This window comes from Mizuhopecten yessoensis, unplaced genomic scaffold, assembly GCF_002113885.1.
Source record: "Mizuhopecten yessoensis strain PY_sf001 unplaced genomic scaffold, ASM211388v2 scaffold4535, whole genome shotgun sequence".
NCBI classification, from domain to species: Eukaryota; Metazoa; Mollusca; class Bivalvia; order Pectinida; family Pectinidae; genus Mizuhopecten; species Mizuhopecten yessoensis.
In genome coordinates this window covers 1,579,718-1,594,885 of record NW_018405595.1, presented here as the reverse complement: position 1 = coordinate 1,594,885, position 15,168 = coordinate 1,579,718, and the positions used below count along the sequence as shown (strand labels likewise).

Here is a 15,168-nt window from a genome sequence, read left to right as displayed (position 1 = left end):
ATATCAGGTTATCACATAATAAAACGAATCATACACAAAGTTTACTTAGCATGTGTTCAACTGAGTATATACACGATTCCACATATAATGGATATTCAGACTGGAAAAATCAAAGGCTTCTATCATGAATACGTTACATCATTCCTTATGACCATGTGCTAAATGGGGGAAAATGATGTGGTAGTATTATAGAGTTATTACAGTACATTGCAGTATCAGTGTACAGTCTAGTGACTTACCAACACACCAGTGCATCTCTGTGTAGTCCAACATTCATATATAACAATTTAAGAATCAAAAAGAGACCTTGAGCTTAAATATTTAGTATTTCTATCCCCACTCCAACAGATCAGGATATGCTGATGTACGCCCTTAATGTTACAGATGTTTGGTTTCAGCTTTCAAACTGATCAGCCTGTGAAGTTAGCAGATGTTTTAGATAATTTGGAAAAATTTAGAAATTATGAAAAAAAAGATTCTTTAGTTTATTTTTAAAATAAGCTGTTCAAATAAATAGTTCATCAATTAATAGCCTTATTTTTTAAACAAAGGAACCTTGATAAAGAATATGTTTCAGACATGTGCTTGATCTCTCATAACAGGAAGTTGTTATAAAAGTTTTACACATTCATTTCCTTTCGTGTCTACTTATAAATGTCACAGACATACCAACAATATCAGATGTCAGTGATGACACCGCGCTCTGACTGCGACTTCGAATTGTAGGAACGTGATGAGGAATAACATCCCAATGTGATACAATACACACTCAATTGGTATATTTCTCCAGTTCTAATTAGAGACAGATTTGTAGAAATGATATGGATGGCAGTTCACTTGACATGTTGGAATCTGGAATTAAATTGTCAAGTTTTTGCCAAAGTATTTAATTATGACAATAATTGTCAACAATACATCTGATCAAATTACCATATTTGTTCTACTAAATGTCCCAGGAGGCTTAAGAAGATATTTCACAACATAACAACCTCTATTCATAACAAGAGGCCCAGAGGGCCTGTATCGCTCACCTGGATATCAAAGTAATCATGGCAAAATATTCTCCAAATAAGATCCAAATGAATGGGTCAGACCACATGCAAGGACAATCCTTGTATCCTATCTTTATTAGATTTTTCATGCCCAGCAATTTTATGTATGGTTATGGGGTGGGAACCTCAACTGTTACCAAGGTGTGACTCAGAAACTACATTGTAGGTCCCTAGGATTGTGGCCAGACCCCAGGGTCAATTCTAATCTCATGACTGCATTCGGCTCTTTATGCCCAGCATTTGTATATATAGTTTTGGGGTGGGGATCTCAACTGTTTCAAAGTTATGACCCTGGGACTATGTCTCCAGGGGGGGGGGCAAAACCCCTGGGCAATGCTGGAAACAATATTATGTGCATTCTTCTCTTCATTCTCAGCAATTGTATATATGGTTATAGGGTGGGGATCTCAACCATTTCCAAGCAATAAACTATTTTTGGCCCCACCCTTTAGCCAAGGGGTCAGCCCCACTACTTGTACAATTTGAATCCCTGGCTCCCAAGAATGCTTCCAACCAAATATGATTGATATCCAGTGCTTAGGTCTACAGAAGGAGTCATTTATAGCAATATAGCCAAATCACCCTTTTTGACCCCGCCCCTCAGCCCCCTGGGGGGGGGGGGGGGGGGGGGGGTCAGCCCCACCATTTGTATAATTTTGGATCCCTGCCTTTCATGAATGTTTCTGACCAAACTTGATTGATATCCAGTGTATAGTTCTAAGCCAAATTGCCCCCTTTTGGCCCCGCCCCTTAGCACCCTGGGGAGTAAGCCCCATCATTTGTACAATTTTGAATCCCCATTATCTCATTATCTAGGGATGTTTCCAGTCAAATATGGTTGATGTCCATCTTTTAGTTGTAGAGAAGAAGTCGCTTAAAGCAATATAGCCAAATAAACTTTTGGCCCCGCTCCTCAGCCCCCTGGGGAGTCAGACCCATCATTTGTATAATTTTGAATTCCCATTACCTAGGGATGCTTCAAGTAAATATGGTTGATATCCATCTTTAAGTTTCAGAGGAGAAGGAGAAGTCGCTTAAAGCAATATAGCCAAATTGACCCCTTTTGGCCCCGCCTCTCAGCCCCCTGGGGGTCAGCCCCACCATTTGTACAATTTTAAATCCCCACTACCTAGGGATGCTCCCACTAAAATATGATTGATATCCATTGCACAGTTCTACAGAAGAAGTTGTTTATAGCAATATAGCCAAATTGACCCCTTTGGCCCCACCCCTCAGCCCCCTGGGGGGTCAACCCCACCATCTGTACAATTTTGAATCTCTACCACCTAGGGATGCTTCAAGTCAAATTTAGTTAAATTCCAATCAGTGGTTAAGAAGGAGAGGTCGTTTAAAGAAATTGTTGACGGACGGACGGACGGACGGACGGACGGACGCCACGTTCGCCACGGTATGGCATAAGCTCACCTTGGTCCTTCGGACCAGGTGAGCTAATAATTGTGAGTATTTGATTTATTTGTAAAAGTGAAAGGACATGTTGGGGAGGTGGGATTATCATAAAGGTGGATTTTTTTCCGTTTACCCATGAGAAGTCAAGGGGCCTGAGGCAATTCAGGTGCTGATGGTGCTAAGACCTAGAGTGCCAGGTATTTTCCTTAATTTGACATAATAAATATACATTGAATAGGAATGGATTTTTCAAGATATATCTGTTTAAGCCTGTCTCCATGGGCTTCATAATGGGCATAGTCTCTCAACTTTTAAATACAGTATGTTATACACAAATTCTGTAGAAATACAAGTACCTCCAGTGACTGGTTTTCCTTTGACGGTAGAACAATGATACTTGGAACGTTGATGAAAAGTGCACGGAGCTCTCGGAGAAATCCTCCGAAAAACGGCACAACCTTACAAGTTGGAATGTCAAGGCCACGTCCCACTGCTTCCCGATACTCCTGGGTCAGTTCACGTGACAATAGGAAGTTGGAAAGCATATGAAGGGTAGATAAGTCTTCGTCACACAGAGATAGCCAGAATGGTTTAAGCTTCTCAGACCTAGAATGTGAAATAAGTTTTTGTATATATTTCTTTCTTCTAAAAATAATTAAACAATAAAACATAAGTTTTAATTTCGTCTCTATATGATAGAAATGTACTGAAGAAATTCCTGTCGAAGGATCAACATTGCTCTCAAGTATTCCTTCACATGTTTGGTGTGCATCGTGTTATCTCCCTTCCACTTACGGTAAGCATTCATTTTGAAGCATATACATATATATTTTTAATGAAATTTTTATATAAAAAAACATTCCAATAAAACAATAAACCTGATAGTTAAGAACTTATACATTTAATGTTACACAACCTACTTAAGCCCGGCGACAATCTCCATGGTTGTGTTGAAGTTTCCGAGACACCAGCAGTAAAAGGCTAGGCGGAGGATACATGACAGTATTGCCTTGCGGTCCTCGTGGGTTGGCTGGGTGATGATCAGCTGTGTTACCCAGGAGCTCACCTACAAATGTTTATATATCATATTATGCAGCTGCTCATTTATGAGAAATTTAATTCAGTTTTTCAAACTTTGAAATCAAATGCTTCACAAATGTGTTACAGTTTTAGGAAGATGGATAACAATGTCATACATATATTCATAAACTTGAATACTTGAACAAAAGTTGACTTTAAAGAAAAAGGATGGATTAAGAAAGTTTCTGTATTTTACCTCATTAAATCTCTGTATAAGATCCTCAACACTGGACAGCTTACGATAGACAGTTGATCCCCTGGACAGATCAGTGGTCACTTGTCGTATGTAGTGGGACGGAGGTATCTCGTTAAATAAGCTGTGCTCCATGTCTGTCAGCAATATTGCAACCTCTTCTGGGAAATGTAACAGCCTCTGAAGATTTTCCAGCTCTTCTGAGTACTTGCTACCTCCCTCCAAAGCTGGTCGTAATAATGGTGGTTTTCTATGGAAATCTGTGCAGAAATGATTTTGCTAATAAAAGTGTTTCTTGCCAGCATTCTTAGTTACGATATACTGTTGAGAGCTATATGGCAGGTTACTGGTTTATCACATATAGTTTGGACTGTACAGGAGCTTCACAATTTCCATGGTCGTGTACACTTTCCTATAGTCAACATATCTATGATTTTTTTTCACAGTTATTTTAGTGACTCCAATTCAAGTCTAAGAAATTAACCCAAAGCCAGATGTCTTCTAGTTAGAGTATGAGGTCATTCAGAGGTCAAAGACAGAACATTAACTGTAACAGTAAAACCTGTCTAAACTGAACACCACAGTAGTTCATGTGTGCTTTACACAGGTTAACAGATTATACTGTTTTCAGTCATATCACATTATGTAATCAGTTAGGTGCTAATTTAAAGTTTCATAAAAACATGTAAAACTTGACATCTGATACACATTTACAATGTTTGATTTTTTTCTAATTTGTCAGGAAACTCATAATTTTTAACCTCATTTTTGGCCTTTGAAATTGGTAAAATTCCCTAAATCTTGCATTTTGCTCAAAATCCTTTAACTCACATCAATGAATAGCTTAAACAATGGCATAGTTTATGTTATCATTTTATCATATATTTTTTTTTATACATTTTGGACTTAAGGTTATGCCATGTGGTTTCTTCCCCCAAAAAATTAAAAAGGTTGGCAAACATGGGATAGAAAATGGTAATTCTAGAGGTTCATACCAAACTCAAAACTATCTCGTCGCAGAGTTCCATTGTTCAGGAACCTTCCATCCATGTCCAAGGAATCCCATAATACTGCTGTTACAGACTTCAGGTTATCAAGTGTTGCCATGGAGAGGTGCCATGGTTTCGTACCACGGAACTCCAGGACAAGGCCGTCATGGTATTTCCCACTTCCTGTGTTCCACTCCTCCAGGTCTCGAATACTCTGTGTTTTAAGTAGTAGCTTTGTCTTGTTGTCCAACAAAACAATTTTGTCTGTAGCGATTCCTAGTAGGCGAACAGCCTGTTGGTTAAAACCAATGAAAACAAACCATATGTGAATATATTCTTCCATTTTCTTACTTTTTTTTTATTTAGATTTTATTCTTTTGTGAAGTAAAATATCAACTTTATTCCAGAATGACTCTGTTTAAGCCTTAGCAATATCAATTTTAGATTTAAATTATTTTACATGTTTCTTGTTACATCATACAATAAATATGAATCCTCATATTTACATTATTTGTAACAAATAAAAAAATTTCAAACTATCTTGATAATATCAAATTAAGTTCTCAAGAAAGATATTTCAATGTCCAGACTGCTTCAGCCTACCCAAATGTATAAATGTGCACCAGCATGCAGCAAAACACTGGTGTCTTTCCATGCAGGAAGGATGAAATTACCCTTTGTCACCTATAACTCTACAGAAACTGGTATATCAAATATAAACTTTATTTATTTTACAACAATTCTGAAACAAGTTGTATCAGCTTATATTAAACACTCTCATAGACCTGGATGTTAGCATGTGGGGGTCTTAATGTGGGGAAAACCTTTTTGGTTGGGCGGGTGACCCCATACCTTTTCGCATTCAATCGGGGAATTGTACCCGGCCACCTTGGTGAAAGGCAAGTGTTTTTTCTATTACATCAACTGATCACCCAAAGTGGTATAGCACTCCCTCTGCTCAACCAATAGGGACCACTAGTTTCAGTTTACACTCACTGTACAGGTGTACATTTCAATAGAGTAAGTTTAAGATAGAGTTGTCACATATACCATTCAGATGTGGTATAGTACCTTTTTCTGGGTGTTGCCCCGGAGGAGTTCTTTCACCTGGTAGAGCTTACACCCAAATGATGGCAGGTTCTTACAGATCTTGATGTACTGCTGTTTAAGCTTAATTTCACTGTCATAGTAGGGGGTGTGCCATAGCTGCTTCTGTTTTTCCTAAAATCAGATAATAATTAAATATTATTTTGTTAAACTATTTACATGATACTGTATGAAATTATTAATTTATTCGTTTTTTATTTTAAAAAAATAACAAGAATATAATCAACCAACAAAAAAGAGCATGACAGATTAAAACCGCTGAACTGATGGATGCTTCCCAAAAAAGGCTCGACTCTAAAACGATTTGTTGTGACAATAAAAGGAAATGTGATGGATAGGTGATGATTTTTGAATGAGCAAGAAGAGTTATGTATCTTTAGTACATTACATACTGCTTGACTGTCCTGATCATGTCTAAATCTAATGAGCAAGGTAAAACCTTACTTGAATGATACAGCGAATCTTCTTTGAAGAGTTAAAATCTGGCGGAAGAAATTTGGTGAGATCAACTTCACTGCCAATGTCAAGGTCTTTACTACTGACACAAGACAACTGACGGACCAAGCGTCCTTTACGACGAGAACTTGTGATACGTCCGGCACGATTGTTTCGTATCAGTTCCTTTCGTTTACGAAGATTCTCCTGTGGATCGGTTGACTTAGCCCAAAGTTTATGGTCAATAAGTTTACCCCCTTGGAGGAAGGTGAGGTCCGGGGGGTTGGTGTTGGCATGGTTTGGAACGTTATGTTCTGGCCAGGCTTCCTCAATATGTAACTGTATACTAGCTAGGGTGGCTGCCTCCTCCTTCGAACATGGAATGTCACCAGCGACAACCAGTTGCTGCAACTACAGAAACAAACGAAAAATCTTGAAAACTATTTAAAGAATCCAAAGAAATTTCTTATAACAATTATGTAAATAAACGAACTATATACAATCTTAATTTAAGTGAATCAATATCCAAAGATTTCAAGCTTTGCATTATGAATAGGTCTCGGTCTGTTTGACACCTGTCTATAATTATCACCTGTAAAGGTCTCAGTCTGTTTGACACCTGTCTATAATTATCACCTGTAAAGGTCTCGGTCTGTTTGACACCTGTCTATAATTATCACCTGTAAAGGTCTCAGTCTGTTTGACACCTGCCTATAATTATCACCTGTAAAGGTCTCGACCTGTTTGACACCTGTCTATAATAATCACCTGTAAAGGTCTGACCTGTCTATAATGATCACCTGTAAAGGTCTGTCTGTTTGACACCTGTCTATAATGATCACCTGTAAAGGTATCTGTCTGTTTGACACCTGTCAATAATGATCACATGTAAACTTATCAGTCTGTTTGATACCTGTCTATAATGATCACCTGTAAAGGTCTCAGTCTGTTTGATACATGTCTATAATGATAACCTGTAAAGGTATCAGTCTGTTTGATACATGTCTATAATGATCACCTGTAAAGGTATCAGACTGTTTGATACCTGTCTATAATGATCACCTGTAAAGGTCTGTCGGTTTGACACCTGTCTATAATGATCACCTGTAAAGGTCTGTCTGTTTGATCCCTGTCTATAATGATCTCCTGTAAAAGTCTCAGTCTGTTTGATACATGTCTATAATGATCACCTGTAATGGTCTGTCGGTTTGACACCTGTCTATAATGATCACCTGTAAAAGTATCAGTCTGTTAGATACCTGTCTATAATGATCACCTGTAAAGGTATCAGACTGTTTGACACCTGTCTATAATGATCACCTGTAAAAGTCTCAGTCTGTTTGATACCTGCCTATAATGATCATCTATAAAGGTATCAGTCTGTTTGACACCTGTCTATAATGATCACCTGTAAAGGTATGTCAGTTTGATACCTGTCTATAATGATCATCTATAAAGGTATCAGTCTGTTTGACACCTGTCTATAATGATAACCTGTAAAGGTATCTGTCTGTTTGACACCTGTCTATAATGATAACCTGTAAAGGTATCTGTCTGTTTGACACCTGTCTATAATAATAACCTGTAAAGGTATCTGTCTGTTTGACACCTGTCTATAATAATAACCTGTAAAGGTATCTGTCTGTTTGACACCTGTCTATAATGATAACCTGTAAAGGTATCTGTCTGTTTGACACCTGTCTATAATGATCATCTATAAAGGTATCAGACTGTTTGATACCTGTCTATAATGGTCACCTGTAAAAGTATCTGTCTGTTTAACACCTGTCTATAATGATCATCTGTAAATGTATAAGTCTGTTTGACACCTGTCTATAATGATCACCTGTAAAGATATCTGTCTGTTTGACACCTGTCTATAATGATCACCTGTGAAAGTATCAGTCTGTTTGACACCTGTCTATAATGATCATCTATAAAGGTATCAGACTGTTTGATACCTGTCTATAATGATCACTGTAAAGGTATCTGTCTGTTTGACACCTGTCTATAATGGTAACCTGTAAAGGTATCTGTCTGTTTGACACCTGTCTTTAATGATAACCTGTAAAGGTATCTGTCTGTTTGACACCTGTCTATAATGATAACCTGTAAAGGTATCTGTCTGTTTGACACCTGTCTATAATGGTAACCTGTAAAGGTATCTGTCTGTTTGACACCTGTCTATAATGGTAACCTGTAAAGGTATCTGTCTGTTTGACACCTGTCTTTAATGATAACCTGTAAAGGCATCTGTCTGTTTGACCCCTGTCTATAATGATCACCTGTAAAGATATCTGTCTGTTCGACACCTGTCTATAATGATCACCTGTAAAAGTATCAGTCTGTTTGACACCTGTCTATAATGATCATCTATAAAGGTATCGGACTGTTTGATACCTGTCTATAATGGTCACCTGGAAAAGTATCTGTCTGTTTAACACCTGTCTATAATGATCATCTGTAAATGTATAAGTCTGTTTGACACCTGTCTATAATGATCACCTGTGAAAGTATCAGTCTGTTTGACACCTGTCTATAATGATCATCTATAAAGGTATCAGACTCTTTGATACCTGTCTATAATGATCACCTGTAAAGGTATCTGTCTGTTTGACACCTGTCTTTAATGATAACCTGTAAAGGCATCTGTATGTTTGACACCTGTCTATAATGATCACCTGTAAAGGTCTGTCGGTTTGACACCTGTCCATAATGATCACCTGTAAAGGTCTGTCTGTTTGATACCTGTCTATAATGATCATCTGTACAGGTATCTGTCTGTTTGACCCCTGTCTTTAATGATAACCTGTAAAGGCATCTGTATGTTTGACACCTGTCTATAATGATCACCTGTAAAAGTATCAGTCTGTTTGACACCTGTCTATAATGATCATCTATAAAGGTATCGGACTGTTTGATACCTGTCTATAATGGTCACCTGTAAAAGTATCTGTCTGTTTAACACCTGTCTATAATGATCATCTGTAAATGTATAAGTCTGTTTGACACCTGTCTATAATGATCACCTGTGAAAGTATCAGTCTGTTTGACACCTGTCTATAATGATCACATGTAAAGGTATGTCTGTTTGATACCTGTCTATAATGATCATCTGTACAGGTATCTGTCTGTTTGACACCTGTCTTTAATGATAACCTGTAAAGGCATCTGTCTGTTTGACACCTGTCTATAATGATCACCTGTAAAAGTATCAGTCTGGTTGACACCTGTTTATAATGATCATCTATAAAGGTATCATACTGTTTGATACCTGTCTATAATGATCACCTGTAAAGGTATCTGTCTGTTTGACACCTGTCTATAATGATCACCTGTAAAGGTCTGTCTGTTTGATACCTGTCTATAATGATCATCTATAAAGATATCAGACTGTTTGATACCTGTCTATAATGATCATCTGTACATGTATCATTTGTTTAATACATTCAACTTTCATATAAGAATCAATTGACAAGTCTATACATTCAAGTGCACTCCATGTTCATTCTTATTTTCTGGTAAAAAACACAGACCAGATTTCAGTTCATTACAATTAAATTAGCACAATATTATATGGAAAGTTTTTGGAAAACTTTGAAAATAAAACATGAAAAAATCTGGTATTTCTGGTATATAACAAGACCTCTGGGCCCGTATTCATGAAACCATTCTCATGCTCAAGTATGGATTTTGTGCTCAAGCCTAATTTCTTGTTATGGTTATAAATTATTTCAAATATCTTATTTTGTCGATGATTTTGAAAAAAAATGAAAATGAAAAGACTTCAAGCCAAATACTGTTTTCAATGTTTACAATTGACTTTTTGATTGCTTTACTTGATTTAAGTGAGTTACAAGAAAGCTGGTTTGAGCACAGAATCCATGTTTGAGCATGAGAACGGTTTCATGAATATATACAAGCTCTGGTGTTATTCTTGTTAGCTGTTTATGCTGAAAACACACACACTAACATGCAAGGGTAAATTTTCATTAGAGACATCAATGTCTAAATCATTAAGTGGAAATTCAATCCATTTGAGGCCTAGGGTGTTAAACGGAGATAAAAAGCTCAAAGCTATCGATACCAAGTAAACTCAGTGTCATCAAATACCCATCTGATAGCTGATCAAATAATCATTTAAGCATCACTTCGACATGGAAATTCTATTAACCAAAATGACACATTTAACACTACAACAGTATTAAATAATGCCACGGATATAACAGAGGCACATGTAATACATTGTGAATGATCTTTAAAAGCTTAACCAGATTCACAGTTGCCGCAAACATGGGTAATTCTTATCTGATTTAGATTAACTTGGATCAGACAGGTACAAGTTTAATTCAGTTATATGAACACATGGGCATTGACCTCCAGACTTAAAGTATACTAAAGTCAATATCTATTGCAAATACTGATCTGGACATGGAAACACACAAACAAGAACTCTTTAAAACGAGTTTGAAAGATTGAATCCTTTGTATTCAATCATTACTAGGATCTCTAAACGTAATTAATATACCAGGCCTAGAGTTCTTGAAATATAAAAAAAAGAAAATTTAAGAAAATATTTTTCCATAAAACATTTTTCCATAAAACATTTTTGCAAAGGATTTCATTTCAAATTTGACATATTAATTCATAATTCTTTATTTTTAGCTAATCTGAATTTTCACTATTATCCTTAATCTTCAAAACTACATATTTTAATTTTAGTAAATAAATGAATTTTGAACAAACATTGAAATAATTCCTTTTTCTTTTAAATTGTAATCAGACATGGTAGTTATAAAAAAATCCCATAATTTGTGTCAATGAAAGTAAAGAAGTTATCAATGTTAGGTCTTGCTACAAGTTTTTAAAATATGCACTTTCCTTAGCACAATGATCGAGATACAAAAGTAGAATTTTTAATGGTGCTACTTTCTATATTCATTCACTGAAGCTGAAAACAGCTCCAATTATTGAGACTGCCCAAAGTATGATGAACCAACACTCCAAATTACTGCCTTTGAATTTCTACTTCTTTTCAATTTACAGATGATGAATGAAATTTTCTCCTGAATGACCCCTGTAATATGGTGCATTACTGGTAACACAAGCTTCAGGCCATCAAAAAAACTCCTCAGCAGTGAACTTCAAACAAATTGACCCCTGACCTCTTCAGTCGCCTAACTTCCTGTGACCTTGACCTCTAGATAGGTCATATCTTTTCCACTACAAGTGTAAATGACAAAGTGCATAAGAGTGCTTAGCTTGAGGTGACAAAACCGTTTTAAATATAGTGGTACCGCCCAACGTAACAAGTAGTTGTAGTGACGGCCTCTTAAGTAGTTATCAGTTTTATAAGAGTCTAGCATTCTATATATAAATGCAGTGGGTTACATAATTTTTTTCTTTTGTTTTTTTGAACTACTGGAACATGCAATTTTATATAGACATATACTGTCAAATATAGTCTAAAACCTATCCGTCTACATCTACCACTTATAATCTTTGTCTACCTCCCGTCTATAGCTCACACCTGTCTATATTTACCCTGTTTATATCTACCACCTGTGCATATCTATTATTTGTCTATATCTACCACATGTCTATATCTACCACCTGTTATATCTACCACATGTCTATATCTACCACCTGTCTATATCTACCACACGTCTATATCTACCACCTGTCTATAACTACCACCTGTTATAACTACTACATGTCTATATCTACCACCTGTCTATTGCTACCACATGTCTTTATCTACCACCTGTTATAACTATACCTGTATATATCTACCACCTGTTATAACTACTACCTGTCTATATATACCACCTGTCTTTAACAATACACCTGTTTTTATATACCATCTGTCTATAACTACCACCTGTCTATATCTACCACCTGTTATAAATATACCTGTCTATATCTACCACCTGTTATAACAACCACCTGTCTATTAACTATTATTGACTGTCTATATGAGTATATTATATACCACCTGTCTATATCTACCACCTGTCTATTAACTATTATCAACTGTCTATATGCCATCTTTCTGTATCTACCACCTGTCTATATCTATCACCTGTCTATTAACTATTATCAACTGTCAAAATGCCATCTTTCTGTATCTACCACCTGTCTATAACTTCTGCCTGTCTATATGAGTATATATACCACCTGTCTTTAACTTTCCCTATTTATATATACCACCTGTCTATATCTACCACCTGTTATATCTACACCTGTCTATATCTACCACCTGTTATAACAACCACCTGTCTATTAACTATTATTGACTGTCTATATGAGTATATATACCACCTGTCTATATCTACCAACTGTCTATTAACTATTATCAACTGTCTATATGCCATCTTTCTGTATCTACCACCTGTCTATAACTTCTGCCTGTCTATATGAGTATATATACCACCTGTCTTTATTTACTACCAGTCTTTAATTATACCTATTTATATATACCACCTGTCTATATCTATCACCTGTCTATTAACTATTATCAACTGTCAAAATGCCATCTTTCTGTATCTACCACCTGTCTATAACTTCTGCCTGTCTATATGAGTATATATACCACCTGTCTTTAACTTTACCTATTTATATATACCACCTGTCTATATCTACCACCTGACTATTAAATACTATCAATTGTCTATATGCCACCTTTCTATATCTACCATCTGTCTATAGCTACCACCTGTCTGTAACTACCACCTGTCTATTACTATCACCTGTCTATATCTACAACCTGTCTTTATATACCACCTGTCTAAAACTACCACCTGTGTTCATTTTCACCTGTTTATATATACCACCTGTCTATAACTACCACTTGTCTTCAACTATCCACCTGACTATATCTACCACCTGTCTTAATTTACCACCTGTCTATAACTACACCTGTTTTTATATACCACCTGTCTATAACTACCACCTTTCTATATCTACCACTTGTCTATAACTTCCACCTGCTTTTAACTACTCCTGTTTTTATATACAACCTGTCTATATATACTACCTGTTTTTAACTACACCTGTTTTCATCTACCAACTGTCTTTATCTACTACCTGTCTATAATTAACACATGTCATAACCACCACCTGTCTTTATCTACTACCTGTCTATAACAAACATGTGTTTATAACCACCACCTGTCTTTATTTACCACCTGTCTTTATCTACTACCTGTCAATAATAAACACGTGTTTATAAGCACCACCTGTCTTTATCTACCACCTGCCTTTATCTACTAGCTGTCTATAATTAACACGTGTTTAAAACCACCACCTGTCTTTATCTACCACCTGTCTTTATCAACTACCTGTCTATAATTAACACGTGTTTATAACCACCACCTGTCTTTATCTACTACCTGTCTATAATAAACACGTGTTTATAACCACCACCTGTCTTTATCTACCTCCTATCTTTATCTACTACCTGTCTATACTTAACACGTGTTTATAACCACCACCTGTCTTTATCTACCACCTGTCTTTATCAACTACCTGTCTATAATTAACACATGTTTATACCCACCACCTGTCTTTATCTACCTCCCACCTTTATCTACTACCTGTCTATACTGAACACGTGTTTATAACCACCACCCACCTGTCTTTATCTACTACCTTTTATAACCACCACCTGTCTTTATCTCCTTCCTGTCTATAACTAACATGTGTTTCTAACAACCACCTGTCTTTATCTACTACCTGTCTATAACTAACATGTGTTTCTAACCACCACCTGTCTTTATCTACCACCTGTCTTTATCAACTACCTGTCTATAATTAACACATGTTTATAACCACCACCTGTCTTTATCTACTACCTGTCTATAACTAACATGTGTTTCTAACCACCACCTGTCTTTATCTACTACCTGTCTATAATTAACACGTGTTTATAACCACCACTTGTCTTTATCTACTACCTGTCTATAATTAACACGTGTCTATAACCACCACCTGTCTTTATCTACCACCTGTCTTTATCTACTACCTGTCTATAATAAACACGTGTTTATAACCACCACCTGTCTTTATCTACTACCTGTCTATAATTAACACATGTTTATAACCACCACTTGTCTTTATCTACTACCTGTCTATAACAAACATGTGTTTATAACCACCACCTGTCTTTATCTACCGCCTGTCTTTATCTACTACCTGTCTATAATAAACATGTGTTTATAACCAGCACCTGTCTTTATCTACCACCTGCCTTTATCTACTAGCTGTCTATAATTAACACGTGTTTATAACCACCACCTGTCTTTATCTACCACCTGTCTTTATCTACTACCTGTCTATAATTAACACATGTTTATAACCACCACCTGTCTTTATCTACTACCTGTCTTTAATAAACACGCGTTTATAACCACCACCTGTTTTTATCTACCATCTGTCTTTATCTACTACCTGTCTATACTTAACACGTGTTTATACCCACCACCTGTCTTTATCTACCACCTGTCTTTATCAACTACCTGTCTATAATTAACACGTGTTTATAACCACCACCTGTCTTTATCTACTACCTATCTATAATTAACACATGTTTATAACCACCCCCTGTCTTTATCTACTACCTGTCTATAATTAACACGTGTTTATAACCACCAACTACCTGTCTATACTTAACACGTGTTTATACCCACCCCCTGTCTTTATCTACCACCTGTCTTTATCAACTCCCTGTCTATAATTAACACGTGTTTATAACCACCACCTGTCTTTATCTACTACCTATCTATAATTAACACATGTTTATAACCACCACCTGTCTTCATCTGCTACCTGTCTATAATTAACACGTGTTTATAACCACCAACTGTCTTTATCTACTAACTGTCTATAATAAACACGTGTTTATAAC

The 15,168-nt window shown here is 36.3% G+C and overlaps 1 protein-coding gene across 1 annotated transcript in view; it reads right to left on the bottom strand.

Annotated features, from left to right (window-relative positions):
- LOC110449213 overlaps positions 1-15,168 on the bottom strand; it is a 171,091-nt gene that overhangs the window by 25,711 nt on the left and 130,212 nt on the right. Inside the window, exons 11-16 of the mRNA XM_021495917.1 lie at positions 6,273-6,674; positions 5,793-5,942; positions 4,728-5,013; positions 3,736-3,992; positions 3,380-3,525; positions 2,816-3,065 (exon numbers count right to left, since the gene is read on the bottom strand). Coding sequence (XP_021351592.1) covers positions 2,816-3,065; positions 3,380-3,525; positions 3,736-3,992; positions 4,728-5,013; positions 5,793-5,942; positions 6,273-6,674 — 1,491 coding nt within the window. The remainder of the gene's footprint in view (positions 1-2,815; positions 3,066-3,379; positions 3,526-3,735; positions 3,993-4,727; positions 5,014-5,792; positions 5,943-6,272; positions 6,675-15,168) is intronic.